At 40.1% G+C, this 15,623-nt stretch overlaps 1 protein-coding gene across 1 annotated transcript; it reads right to left on the bottom strand.

The window, feature by feature from the left end:
* Positions 1 to 344: 344 nt before the first annotated feature.
* LOC113161411 (voltage-dependent calcium channel gamma-5 subunit) lies at positions 345 to 15,382 on the bottom strand. Its single transcript, XM_026358984.1, has 6 exons — positions 15,274 to 15,382; positions 7,844 to 8,083; positions 5,006 to 5,092; positions 3,769 to 3,909; positions 3,458 to 3,603; positions 345 to 3,300 (listed from the first exon to the last, which is right to left on the bottom strand). Exons 2-6 carry the CDS (start codon positions 8,037 to 8,039, stop codon positions 3,037 to 3,039), a joined length of 834 nt encoding a protein of 277 aa, XP_026214769.1. The 5' UTR covers positions 8,040 to 8,083; positions 15,274 to 15,382; the 3' UTR covers positions 345 to 3,036.
* Between the last annotated feature and the right edge of the window lie 241 nt (positions 15,383 to 15,623).

Genomic DNA, 15,623 nt, shown 5'->3' with positions numbered 1-15,623 from the left:
CTGACAAAATACAGTGGCAAGAAAAGTAAGTGAACCTTTTTGAACCTTATGGTTTTCAGCATTAATTTGTCATAAAATGTGAACTAATCTTCATCTGAGTAAAGAGATAAAGACACAGAAAAAATCTGTCCTTTCATGTCTTTATTGAGAACATCCATAAAAGCCTCATAGTGATAGTGGAAAAAGTATGACCTCAAGTTTGGAGGTGTGGCTAGAGCTACTTCGACTGACAAAAACCACTTAAACACTACTAGTACCCCGACAGTATATTATGAAGCTCTTAGAAACATATATTAATCAGTTACTGAAGAAACAAGCTGATTTGTTTGTTTATCAAATCCCATTAAAGTTTATTTCTTTGAGAATACATATTCATTGCACATATAACACAATGAAATGAAATACACAGATATTGAAATTTCATGTCTGACAATGACGCCATCTTATATCTTATATACATCATTTATGTATATAATGCAAAAGCTCACATTCTCTATGTGATTCAGGAGGCAAAGCAGCTGTCACACATACTGCATATGAATCTACTCAACCACAGAACATCCATATTGTACAGTTACTGCCATCTATACAAAATTGAGTCTATATACACACTATTAGTTTCATATTTACAGTGTTTGAAATAAACACCCTGTAACTGGTATCTGTACGCTGTGTACAGTGCTGGAGAGACTGAGCATTAACTGTAGTTTGGCACAGTTTGGATAATTAGTTGTTCACATGTTGTGCAGATGGAATACCACGATCTAGTGATAAAATGTTGCATGCCATTAATACATGTGGAGGTCACACCGTGCAACATTAAATACTGACAATAAATCTAATTTGAGTAACATATCAAACTAAGGTAAAGTTATTGCACAAGACAAATTGTTTCTCTTTAATATGTTAACTCACACTTATGAAATGTATATATTCAGTAGCCACAACCTGAAAACATTTTCCTTTCATTAGTGGGGGTAAATTATAAAAATATTTCTATCTATATTGTAAGTTAATAAATCTCTATAAAGGAGGTATTTTACTATATGCAGAAAAATCTCATTTAGTGGCAGTGGCTCCTTCAGTACATCTTACATTCACAATGGATTAATGTCAGTCATTCTCCACACATTCCTGTCTACTCCTCTCTGGCCTCATCTACTTAAATAAACTAAACAGAAGCAGCTTAGTTCACAACTCAGTGATAATGGGGTGTCAGTATGGTAATGTTTCTAATGTTAATAACAAGCAATGATAGGGTATATCAAGGTAATAACGTGATGATAGGGGTAATGTTTAAGTAAAAAGTCAAGTGAATTATGTCTAAGTCATTGAATGAATGAAAAATAATAATCAAAAAATATCCTGGTAGTTACTGTAGTAATAACCGGGTCACAGCTTGTGATAAGTAATGATAGACCTGGGTAACAGCAGGCCAAAAGCACATGGTTAAGAAAATGTGGAGAGCTACAGTATTGTTACTGAAATATTCCCCCTATTGTCATGTTATTACCTAGATATTACCTGCAATTACCTCATCATTACCAAAAGATCACGCCACACTAACCCAATTATTACCAAGCTTTAAAGTGCTGCCAACTAGAAAATGTTTTCTAACTTTAACCTGATAAACACAGTCAAACACTGTTTCCCCTGTACTGCTCGTTTGCTTTTTTCATTTTGGTTCAACACATTATTAGTATTTCATTTCTTGACTTATCGGCCTATTGTATACAGTAATCATGGGTTCTTTTGGAATAAAAAAGCTTTGTTACTGTTGTTACTGATGGGTTGTAAGAGTAAAAAAACACATTATTTATTTTTCCTTTACAACAACGTACAATAACAAACACAAACCTTTAAATATCCATTAACATATTCAGATTTAGGCCGATAATATGTCTGGACTAGCAGCCTATAATACAAACCATTCCTTTGGTGTTAATACCTGTGACGTATGCTTCCGAATTAATGTATGAATGAAAGTCAACTAAATATTACATTAGCAAATACAAAAAGTCAAGATTTCCAACTACTGCAGCCTAAAACGTCCTGTAAAACACTGTACATAACATCCTATGCAGTGAACTTGAAAAGGAACATAAAGGACTTTTGGTCTTTGTTTAAAATTTGTTTAAAAATCATACTTGAAAAAGAAACACAAGGTCCAAAAACAGATGAGGTTCACATAGAAGGTCATTATGGTCAAATAAATCCGACTGTTAAGGTATATAGTGGTAAATTATTTGTAAATGATCACTTTGAATGTGTTTATATTCACATTCAGAGTATGTTTTATGAGTTTAATCTAAGGTCTAACTCCTAATGTCACATAAACATGTCTGAACCTGTAAAATAACAACGAGCCAAAGTGCCTACACAAAGTGCCTCATTAGTCCTAACTGAGTTGTGCAGTTTGTAGAAAAACGAATTCTATAATTCATAAGTCTCCACAATTTGAATTATAATCTTATATTTAAGTTGAGGGAATTTTTTAGCAACTTCACCTGCTGTAGTGTCTGTAGTGGAAAACAGCATATTCTGCATCTATCTTCATATTCTCATATGTCCAGTTCTAACGTGTGTCCTACACTGTCTGTAGCAGCAGATGTGCAGCAAGGATTGCAGCAGTACTACGAAAAACCAATGGACGGTCTCACTGTAGATTAAAGGTACTGTATCATGGTAACTGCTTTCAGGTGAATACCGTGGTCAGATCAGCTGGTTGCTAGCCACATCTCACTAAAGACTAGTGAAAAGGCAAATAAAAGTACAACCTGGTCAAATTCTTCACTCTTGTCTTTTAACAATTCCCTCCAGTTAGCAAAGAATAAAGCAAAAAGGCTGATCTTCAATCTTATGTTTCATGCCCCACAGACCCAAAGGGCATTACTACAAAATCAGCAGTAGGGAGGGTAGAGAGAATCAGGTCAGAATACTTAAAGTACAGACTTGTAGTGATTCAATTTGATGCCAAAATCCAGGCAGCTTAAAACAACCCCTATATGGTGCTGAGACAACCACTCATCCGCCGCCTCAGCAAGGTGAGGAGGACATTTGTTCATACTCTGGACACTTGAGGAGAGCAGGGTAGTTGGAGGAGTTCATCTGGAGCGAGGCCTCGGAGGAAATGGAGGAGGGGCTGCGGCCGCGTCCGGCCCAGGCGTCTGGATGGAGGAACTGGCCAGAGTAATCAGAGCAGTTGCTGAGGCGAGGCCGGTAGAAGCCCTGGTGGGGCCGGTACATTTCCTCAGCTGTGTAGCGCTTCATGAACAGGTACACTGACATGACGCCTGCCGTCTGTGGGGGGATCAGACACAATGGGAAATATAGTTTACTCTATTTACCTCTGTGGAAGCCTTTGGTCTTGGTAGGTGCAAAGAATTTAAAGAATTAGTTTGATTGTGAAATGTGAAGTACTGCATTACTTCAATCACAGTTGTAGTAAAGACGTTACCTCAGTGAGCAGAAAGGAGATAGCAGCGAAGGCGAAAGACCAGCCGTACTTGTAGCTGAAGTAGGCTTCGTTAGTTTTGGTCCGGTTCAACATTTCATCGTTAATGTTGGAGATATACAACACGAGACCAACAACCAGAGACAGACCTGTGTGGACACAGAGAGGGTCACAGATCACTAATGACTATGGGCAGGTTCTAATAAGAACAACTGCAGCCTGTAACATGACAACTATTTGTAATAGAAAATCTATTTTCAGCATTAGTTCACCAACTCAAATGTTGTGTTGTGAGTAAAAGCCGAACCAAGTACCTGACAGGATGAAGAAGATTCCAGAAACAAAGGCCAGGATGGTGCGATGGGGTCGGATGTGGCCGATGTTACTGAGTACAAACCCAATAAACATAAAGAAGAGGCTCACCAGAGGGAAGGGTGTCGCAGAACGAATCATCTCTGAAATGACACAAGGAAAAATGAGGTGAATTCAGTTTGACTGGGGCCCAAAGAGAAACCCTGCGTAGAGTCACAGCACTGGGTCTGCTACTTTCTACTTAGTGTTATTCTCCACAGGGTTGTCATTTCATGGGTATAGGTCACAGCTCCTAATTCATTAATGTTATGTTAAAATGGTGCTGGACATCCCTACAGTGAGCAAATGGCACAGTACCTCCCACAAGGAACCAGTCTGAGATAGTTGTTTCCAGAACCCTGTTCTCCATTACACAACGTTTTAATCTGTAAGTAGACCACAAGTCTTAGGTCATACCCTTAAAGGAGCTGGTTACTTAATTGGTTGGGTAAAGTTTTCATTGTGAGGTAAACTTGCCCGTAACTACTTTAGAAATGCAATCCCACCTATTAACATTCTGTTTACAAAATGTGTTCATTAGTTTCCAGAACAGGTTATGAGACAAATAAACATCTTTCTTTATCTAGAAAATAAACTAGTTCACTACTTCATAACAAACTCTACTGAGGAAAATACGAGAAGACGATAAAAACGTATTGAAAGCTGTGGAAAAAGCTAGTAAGTGGAGGTAGCGATGGCACAACATGTACTGTAGCACACAGTACTTGTCACCATGCTAGATCATCTGCCAGCTTTGCTGTGGTGTGATCGTGCAAAAGGGGTTGTGGACTGTGTCTCAAAAGTCAAGTATACGAAATATATATACAGTATATATATGTGTTTGTCTTGACAGTTTGTGGGTCTCTATAAAAAGGAAATGTTACCCAAAATCCAGCTATGATTAACTTCGCAGTGTCAACACTCTCCCTGTCGTTGGCCTGGAAAAGGCTGCTGACAGACATGTGGGACGTCAATAGCACATGGTGTTAACATACACGTCTTTCACCTGCCAGCAAAGAGCTTCAGTCAGAGGGCGTGATGCCTTGGAGACCCCGGCCAAGTCCCTACATCCACTCAACCTTACAAATTCTGAAATAGCGCTCACACAGCCCCTCCAACACTTATGTATTTATATGTAACATCTCTTAGTTCTCTCTTCCATCTTCCTCTGCAACTTCTTGGATTCCTTTTTTTACTTACTCAGGACACTGACAGTGGATTCAGAGGTCATCTGGACGTTGGTGGGCATCACATATTCTATGGTAAAACACCGGCCTTTCTCCTCCCCTGGAACAAAGGACAGGGATAAAATATTGTCAATACAAATCCCCATACTGTAAATCTGTAGTGGAAACACGGTATCAACTGATGAACCTGTTAATTGTTCCCGCCTGACAAGGAAAAGTCAAGTGATAACGGCTGTCATGGTAAAAACGTTATGACGAACGTCAAGTTTTCAGTAACTACGCACTGACATGAGGCAGCTTTGTGAGGAAGGTGTGAAACAATGTCCGCTCTGAGGAGCTGTTGGAAGCCACTTAAAAAAAGAAGCTCACAGCAAGTCAAGTGAATGTGAAATCAAGAGCTTTTCTGGCATAATACGCAGTTTCTGCTTTCCCTGTTTGTACGAGGAACGCCCAGCATTAGGTTATAGCACCTTTCTCTTTGACGCTTCAACACATACGTCTGACACCAAACACACTGACACACAAATACACACTCTTGCAACTGATGTCTTTCTCAACACCTCATTAACCTCCGGCACTGGGAGGTGTTGAATAAGGTGATATTTCGTGGTTCAGCTTTTCGTGTTGCGGGTTGACGATGCACTAGGAGAAGGCGTACTGAGGGCGCAGTCTCTCATACTGAGGATCCAGTTCTCTATGAGAAAAAAAAATGATCTCATGCTTTAATTGTTAATAGGTTTCTGGTACACACACTACTTACAGAAAGCAAGCATTTAAATTAGGATTTGCTCTGAATACATCACGACCACAATAGCTAAATGAGTGTGAAAGTGATCTAAAGGGATGTAAAGGGTATGAAGATAATCATGAGACTCTTCCTCCACACTTGCTTTTTAAATTTTCTTTTCATTTTGACATTAAGTCATGTTTAATGCCAATAAGTGGAAAACATCCACACACTCACAATCAGCCATTGTGTAGGGTAAGGGAAGTTTAAGATACGGTGGTTCCCTGATGTCTGCCTCCTTTGGGTTATTAAACCATCTCTATATCATTGCATGACTGTAAAGCTAGTGTTTTTTAATTGTTTACCACAGGGCAGAATGACTCTATTCAAATGGACAGAGGGAACTAATAATCACTAAATAAGAACTATTACTGAAAATTGTGATTACACTTTACTTAATGGGTCATTTTCATCCGTCTTAAAGGACTCTGGTAACTGCTGTTCCAGATAATAAAAACTATTATGGCAGCAGAGAATGAAAATACATTCAAACAAATGGAAATGTGAATTTAATTATGCTGTTTTGAAGCTACAGTGCAATTTGATCACGGGCACATTGCTTTGATAAATATAACAAGCAAAACGCACACGCTCGCTTCCAAGAATGGAAATCATGAAAAAATAATACAGAAACTAACCGTGCCTGTTTAGTCAATGTCATTACTAGTCTTACAATTAGTTCTGCTCAAATCCTTATGATCTACAATACACTCACAACGAGTCTAAGTACATAAAGATCCTCTGTGTGAACTCATGGAACTCATAGATTGAAACACCCAGTGAACTCAAACTAACATCAATATGAGCTAAAACAGCACACGACAACAACATACTGTGATAGAGCGCTGTAATCGTTTCTGGGTCAAACATTCTGAACCACAATAGTTAATTAGGCAATAAGGCCGCTCAATTGCCACTTAAAGCACACACTAGACCATTAGTCCAGTTATAGCTCTGACCCCAGCATCCATTACCTAATCACCACCGGATTGCCAAAATATTTGCCACAACTGAACGATTAACCCTGAAACAGGACAGAGCACAGGGGTTAATGGAACAAATCAACAGAAAGTTGAACAATGAAATACTGGTATGTAGAGCAAAAACGCTGAGTATAATAGAAAAAACCATATACTATACAGTGATGTATTAAACTGCTAGTTTCAGTAGAGGAAGTAAAAACAAAAAGTTGATACCTGGATTACTCTGGAACAAAACTTGTCTGGAGGGTTGTGTCTCTAAGAAAAGAATAAAACCTAACAGTTAGTGTTTCCTTCCAATCAAGACCTCCAAGCATGCCTTTGTGCTGTTGGAGCTGAGGAGGAATACTGTTTGGAGATTTATGTAATCCTTGTTTCTCATGTTCAGTGTTACAGTGGGAGAAAAGGATGCAGGTCAGAAAGAAGGAAAACACTAAAAGCAATGCCAGACTGAGGGTTTTACTGCATCTATTCAAAGAGCGTGGGGTGCTACAGAATATAAATCAGCTACTGGGTAAATCAGGGACAAAGACACCATGAAGCCATCGATCAACAAGAACAACAAGATTTGCAATTTTAAAAAGGTGAAACATTAAATTACAGTGTGGAAAAGGAGAGGCACTGGTTAAGGTAACAATCATTACAACACCTTTTCTGTTATACTTTGTGCAGACTAGTGGTTAAAAAGACGGAATGAAAGAGGAAAGAAATAAAGGTGAAAACTAGACACTGAGGCCTCGGTTCATAGAAGTCTTGTGCAGGACCAGGGACACTCATACATTGATCACAAACATTCAATCTTATTGCACATTTCATGGTTATATGGTTAACTGTAAATAGTCTATGTACTTTTATGTTTAGCATCTTCCTATCGACGCAGATAAACCTCAGAGGGGTTTTAGGAGGTGGTTGAGCTGGGTTTTTTTTGTTCAGATTAACAGTGCACGAGAGTCTTCATGAATCTGGACCTTAGACAGTCTGGATTTTAACTGATGATAATCACATTAGTCTGGACAAAAGGTAACCCTGACTTACTTTACCCCGCCTACATAAGCCGTGTGTTTCAGGCTTCATACTAACTCACCAGCCAAGAAGCAAACCCTCCAAAGGCCAGAGTGGAGGGACATGCGTATCTCCGTGCTCTGGTTGAGGGGAAGGATGATGCCCTCCTCCAGGTAGAGCCAGTAGTCGGTGCTTACGGCAATCCCGAGCAGGCCCAGGCCGCAAACAGCGAACACGCTGCTCAGCAACGTCAGCGCCTTCCTGCCACATAGGCTCATACCACAGCCAATACAGCAGGGGGCGCCACCGGCAGAAAGGGGAGCTGAGAGAGAGAGAGACATAAAGAAAATATAAATCAATGTGTAAACAATAAAATATTTTTATTAGTTTCAACATAGGAGAAGAGACTTATTGGTAATAAAAGCATCTGGAAAGAGGATCAAACAGGCCCTGAGACAAAGTGGAAGAAACTAATGAGAAAAAAAAACATCTCTCAAAAGAAATAAGAAGGATAAGAGGGATAAGAATACTAATAAATAACAGTCTGAATGAAGTTCTAATTCATTGTTTCTGCTACAGATGATGGGGAATCCGTGAAAATAAAGTAATAAATATGAATGTCATGTTTCATGTCAATGTTTCTTCCTCTCAGCTGAGAAAGAAATGTTGGAAAGATTCCCTCTCCTCTAGATCTCTCATTGAAATTTAAACAATCACATTGTGCACAAATGCCAAAAGCTTAGTGGGGGGAAAAAAACATTATGTAAAGTTTTTCGTTTGACTGCCCTCACATTGCCTTTAGCCAAAAGAAGAAGTATACAGAAGTATACAGAAGTATAGCTCCTACCACTGATACTTATGAAAATACATAAAGTCAGGTGTGTTTTCCTACGTTTTCTGATCCATACATACTTTATACATCAACTTCCTCTGTGTTGGTTATAGAGAGCAGCCCTGCAGATGGCGTACAGTATGTGTCAGCATATGAATGTGACCACTCATCACACAATACGATGGATCTGTATGAGTTCCTGAGGCCCATAGTTGCTGGAAGCTGGGGCGCTGGAGATCTTGGCATGGGTTATGTGTTGAAAGGAACTGATTTTACATAATGAGTTCTCAGTGTGCTGCCATATTGGACACCCACTGGGAGACTGGAAAGATGGAGTGAATACAGCATGTGAACAGATTCTGAACTTCTTCTTTGTAGGATTTGCAGCATCTCTTATCTCTATGGATTAATGTCTATCATGACTGAGCGTAAGGCCTCAGCGGAACAGAGCGCAGACCTGTGCACACATGTGAAGCAGTGTCTCAGCAGACAGAACAATCAGGTGTAGAAGGAATGGAGCATAAAGTTAGTTATAATTTAAGCTTTTAAGAAAATGTAGAAACCATGTCATATACCTGCACCACACAGGTTAGACAGGTTCTGGTCATTCCTAATGTACAGACATTACCTTATCGCTGGAGCATACAAACCATATACAAAGTAAAATCAGTGGCATTTCATAGAAAAAAAGATCATTCATCAACTGTATATGTCTTTTAGCTTTCCCTATCTAAAATCATTTAGAACCACCTGTTGCAGACCTCATCTCTCTAAAGGGAATGAAGTAAATTGTCCCACTTTTTAGATCAAAGGGTAATTACTCCTAGAAGACAGTTGTTGCATTTACACAGTATACAGCACATGTATGAAGTCTGATTTGCCTGATCCATAGTCCATATGACTTGTACACATTTGATTTATTTTTTTATTTTTTGCTCTTGAGACTATGCCATTCTTGATCATGGTGCGATCAGGGCTTGTTCATTCACATTGTCCATGGCACGACTCTATTTTCAGTCATTTAGCTTCAAGCATGCATACAACATGTAGACAAGATGTATGCTTTCCACTCATTCCTTGTGTTACTGTTCTCAACCAGAGAGCCGTTTTTAGTCATACAGCACTAAAAGCACACATTGAACTGCTGATTGCACCTTAATGTGAGCTTCTGCAAATAGGGCATCATTACTGAATGAGAAAGAAAGGAGCTCTTTGGTGGTTGTGCTTTTCAGGAAACTTCAAACTCTACAACCTGCAAGAAGTAGGACAATGTGCACATTATGACATTTCAGCTGCTTCAAAAAAAGATTACTGCTGACATATTCTAGTCAGGGGACGGATTTGCCTAAATGTTTTCCCAAGGACCAAGGTCAGAAATTCAGCATCATCATCACATGATTTGTTGCTTTTGTTGTCAGTTACACAAAAAAGAACTAAAGGTGCTTATTGCAGAGTTCACAAACTCAAACTTCCAGTCAAAGTTAGCAATATGCTGCATTTGGCAGCAGAAGTGTGTCTAACAAAGCTTTACCATGAAACCCAGGCTGTCAACAGAGTGGCATTAGCACAATAGACCACAGACAACCCCAAAACTAGTAGTGACAAAGTCCATAGTCCAAAAACCTTGACTGTGCTGTGGTCACGGTCACTGTGTACCACACACCCCAGAAAGCTTCGCATCAAAGCAATGGCTTCTATTGTATCCACTAAAATAACAGAGGGAGATTTTACTCACTAATTCCACTGTTGTAGTGTTTTGTTTAAAGGATCCCTTTGAAAATATGTATTTTTTCACAACTTTCTATTAAAATATATTTTTTTAATTTAAGCACTTATATATAATTATATAAATATTTTATAGTAATAATGTGAGGACCGACTATAATGTCCACAGAGGTAAACCGGTCCTCAGAAAGACACCATGAATACTAATAGTTCTACTCATTGTTCTGGTCTCTAAAGGATTAGAAATAGCGACTGATCTCAGTTCAGAAAAAGGCTTTTATTTTTATTGTAAATGATTTCTCATTAAATGTTCAAAGCTACTAGGACCAAAAAAAAAAAGCCTTGTGGTCTGTCCCTGCCTGCAAAGGGAAACACAAAACACCCTCTCTCTTGCATAAACATCAACGTTTCTATTAAGACCTATTTGAATGTGGGACTAGACTTTGTTCCCTGGTAAACATGGTGACAAATTCAGGCCAAGCTTTGCTACGATTACTTTTACAATAAAAGGTATTTTTCTTGTAAACTGCATTTATTTTATTACATCAGGTAAATTACAGAGATGTCTGATTTTAAGGCTGTCATACTAGTTCACAGAAAATCTATAATTTTAAAACATTTTAAGTAATAAATCATTCAACCATAAATGTGATACTGAACATCGCCACTAGGAGTCCACTAGGAGTCCATGTTGACATTGAGTAAGGCAGATGCACACCACTGTGAGAGTAAAGGGCATGTCATCACCAAAAGTAGGGCATTCCTCTTATGTCTGAGTTATTAACATGCACCTAAGGTCCTTTCAGCCTCAATTTAAGTGGCTCACCGACAAAGATACCTAATTTTTCATGAGCAATTGGTAATACGACGGCTAGGCGAAGAGTAACACAGATGTCACGAGCCTCCTCCACAGTGAAGAATACTGTGCTGAAACACAGACCTCCAGGGAAAACTGTATTTGTTAGCAGCAGGGAGGTTAAGAAATAGATAACTCGTAATGTAATATTATATTTTAGAACCTTTTATTTTGCTAAATGTTCTTTTAAAATATCTGGGGCATGCAAAATGTAATTTAATACAGTGTAACTCAGTAATAGTATAGCACATAACATTCAGACTTAGTGGCCGCATGAACTGATGCTTTCAAAATGGCAAAAAACAGACATGCTTATTGACCCAGTTTCTGTGGCTGTGACTACAGTCCCTGTGATGCATCTGATGTGGATAGGCAACTAACACTGTCGGAGTTAGTCGCTGGGGCTGACTGGAGGAGCCTGAGGACAACAGCAGTCCAATGTACGAGAGGAGATTTGTCATCAAGCCACAGACACAGCTGGACAAAGCTGGCAGCCCCTGACATGGGCCTGCTGAGAGTCTACCTTGCACTATGCTCGTGCACACAACACAACGTATGTAGCCTCTCCCAACTACAAAAGCCCAGATAATGATGTTCTTCGACTATATAACATGTCACACAAATCACACTTGTACGTGCATCATCATACGTTAGAGCGCATTTCTCTGAGGCACTAACTGTCTACAGTGACTCTGTCATCCTGACTGAGGGAGTGTGTCACTGGTCATAACATTATTACAAAGGAGCTTATATTTTAAATGTATTATTAATAATTATTATGACTTATTATGTTGATGCAGTAAATCATTTCAGCCATTAACATTTATCGAGTAACAATAACGGATCAGCAGAGCAACTATTCCTCATTTTAAATTATCTTTCAACCAATAAAGAGTGTTACCCTGACTGTGCAACACTAACAGTAATGTTATAACCTACACAAATGTTTTTTTTCCACATGCTCTTATACAGTGTATCAGCCGTTATCTTCACCTGTGTCGGCTTCCAGTGTCGAGCTAACATGCTACAATGATTTGTGCGTGGTCTAATTTAAGAGGAGCCTCAGCCCCCTGGTGGTACAAGCTGTCAAGACAGAGAATGAAGTGGAAATTTTGTGTCATATTCTCACCTCCGCTCCACATTTAAAAAAAAAAAAAAAAAAAAAAACCCCGCTGGATTCAGGTTACAAAACCAGCCAACTGGAAAAGAAACAAATTAGAACCAGCTGACCTAAGGTAGGTGTCGTCTCGTCCATCAAACTCAAGACAACAGAGCAGTCAGCGAAATGCAGGACACCGCTCTCTAACAGCAGATCATCTTCATTGGATGGGGCACTGGATATAGCCCAGGCCTTTCATAGTGCTCCAAAAAACGGTTTCTGGCTTTGAACTGTCACTCCCTCTCCTTCATTCACGATCGAGAGAAGAAAGTGTGCAGATATCTTGTCCGTCAGATTGTTCTCAGCGTTTTAAAAATCTCGTCATGAGCATAAATACAGTAGGTAATAGTGAAAAAGAACAATGATTTGAAATGAAGTCACTGCAAAAGGCCCTTTAAGGTTCTGTTTGCTTTACCCAAACATATGCCTCGGGGGGCAATTATCCTGAACTGCTTTATTCTACAGAGACCTACTTGTAACAAAGATGGCAGACGGGTCTATTTAAAATGCGAGCGAACTTCATCGTAGCAGTGACTAAAAGGGTTGACAATCCATTGACTCCGGCACAAAAACAGCGACCCATACAACGAGCGTCCCTTTCGCAGTGTTTGCTGTGAGAACAAGTCTACCATTTGTAAGTGCTTGACTTGGCCCTGTCGCCTGGCAACACTATACAGAGAGAGGCCTCCGAATTAGTGAAGCATGAACGGACTGAAGAGTGAGTCCCAGAGCGAGGCTTCCTATTTGGTTGTGCACTTTCCATGCCGGATTAGGGAAACACAAGAAAACAGAAGAAAGACACGGAGACACAAATACATCCTGGAAGATTATAGAGCAGAAGATGAATGCTGCTTATTATATGCTGTCATGTACAGTAGGTGCTCGAACACACACACACACACACACACACACACACACACACAGAACACAGACTGGATTTATTACATATGTTGTATATATCACAGTTTGTGTTTAACAAATGTGAATTTTGTGTGGATCATGTTTATAGAACAGTGAGTGAAGTTAATGAAGGGTTGAGAAATAAGACAGAAACAGCACCCACTACAGAACAGTTCTCTCGCTCCCGACTTTATAAATAAACATGTTTTTTTTATGTCTTTTTAATGAATAAATATTCTCCTGTTAACATAACGTAAATCTTTAAATCGTTAACTAATTTTTGTAAGGGATTTGTCATCGATGTTATGTAACTCACCTGCAGTTAGTACAACGACTGATGCTTTGTGTTTAATAATACAACTACACACGGTGTGGACACTGAGTGTTTTTCTCTATGTGGACTTTGTGTCAGATGTTTCTATGGATGGTGACTTACAGACGTGTTTCCTGTTAGCAGGAGAGACAAATTGTTCTAGTTTGAACAGTAGAGTTGCTGAGTTGACAAGACACAGGTGTGTTAAATATGTAGTTTCGCATTTGACAACATGGGCGACAGCTAACGTAAAGCTGACAGCAATAACTGGGGGACTTTAATAACAGGATAAGTCGAATGAAGTGTCTAACAAAGCAGCAGGTTGTAAAGTCACAGACGTTCAACTTGATCCTGAACTTTCTTTAAACCAATCTTTGAAAACCACTTTGATCAACTGGAAAAATGAATGAAAGCTCCATAAACCTGAGGTCACAAACGTAACACAGCCGCGTTACACAAGTGGCATTTCTCCATCTCTGAGTCACAGTCTGAACTTTCACACTAATATGTTCAGATAACGCAACCTATTATATTAATGTGTGCCTCACTGCACTGAGGGGTTTCTCATCTAGACAGGGTGGGGGCAGCCAGGATGTCGGACAGCGTGTCTGAAAACCATTTCTCTTCCGCAATTGCAGAAAAATAATCCCCTGCAGCCCACACCATCTCAGTCTGAGTTTGTGCTGTAACAATATTCGTCTGGCTGGCACACTGAGAAATGGTTGTCAGCCAACTAGGCCTGTGGGCTGCCCATTACTGGGAGCCTTTCCCAAGCTGAAGCTGCAATTCAATCTCAAGTTTGCAACTTCTTGCTATTACAATAGTGTTGCTGGTGTGACTTTCACCTCCTGATCCTATTGAACCGAGTGCATTCTGTCTGTATAAACGGGATTTTGTCTCTAGATAATTGAAAACAGCTAAACCACCGTGGATCGTGCTCAGTTAAATCAGCACAGCGCGTTATTTGGCTGCACTCTCTAATCCGAGCCAGATGTTTCTGTGCTCCTGTCGTTTCGTCCCTGGCTCGGGCTCAAATCGCTGTCCGCGGTGCTGAAGCAGCCACAGCAGTCAGCCGATGAGAAACTAAGTTCGTTGAGAGTGTTGTTAAACAGGATATGAGGTGGAGCCGCCTTCATCCAAACCATGTTCCCAGCACTAACGCAGTGAACGCAGCACTTACATCGACGGCGTTTTGTTGTGGATGTGTACTTTTTGTTCACACGTGTGTGTTTGGGAGCCTTCTGCAAACCAGTTCACCTTTATAATAATGAAAGTGCAGTAAGTAAGGGAGGTCTCTGTTTACCGTATTACCCACTGTGGGTTCCGCACAAGTTATTTATTGCGCAGCGCACGACGACAGCTCCTTTATTTTTTTTTTTTAAATCTTCTCTCTTCTGCATTCTGCTTTATATATGAATCTCGACACTGTCACACTGCTCTTCTTCCATAAAGTTACTGTCGACCTCATGGAAACAGGTATTTAATAGACTTTCTCCACACAGGATTTGGATGAAATGAAGTGCGGCTCGTAACGCGCGCTTTTGCTTCCAGTGCGTCGGATGGAGCAGCTCTCCGCAGGTGGAAATGTGGGCACGGACTGAAGGTTCAGGGATGTTTTCTTTGTTGCACTAAACTACACAAATAAACACGAAGCAAAACGAACCTTTGGTTCCTCGGTTTCTGCGTCTGTCTGACATGAATCTAACAAACAAACATTGATTTGTTACCTTCACGAAGAAGACGCGTTGAGGCTCTGTGTTCTTCTCCTGTTCTTCTCCCGGTCCGGTCCGGTCCGGTCCGGTCCGTGAACCCGGGCTGTGGCGCGCACTGAGCCTGTTTGGCGCCTGCGGAGCTCGAGCACCACTACTATCCAAGCCGAGTACGCACGTGGCACGCAGCTCCTCTCTCCACCTCTGTCCGAGTGAGATGCTGCGTTCACGTGATGTAAGTTTGTGCTTCAACCACAATAAGAGCCAGCAGCCATCGTGGTTGGTTTTTTTTTTTTTTGTGTGTGTGTGTGTGTGTGTGTGTGTGTGTGTGTTTTGTGTGTGATCACGACAAATCAAATTCTGAAGCG

The sequence above is a fragment of the Anabas testudineus genome, chromosome 1 (assembly GCF_900324465.2).
Source record: "Anabas testudineus chromosome 1, fAnaTes1.2, whole genome shotgun sequence".
Lineage (NCBI taxonomy): Eukaryota > Metazoa > Chordata > Actinopteri > Anabantiformes > Anabantidae > Anabas > Anabas testudineus.
This window is presented reverse-complemented; position numbering and strand designations above follow the sequence as displayed.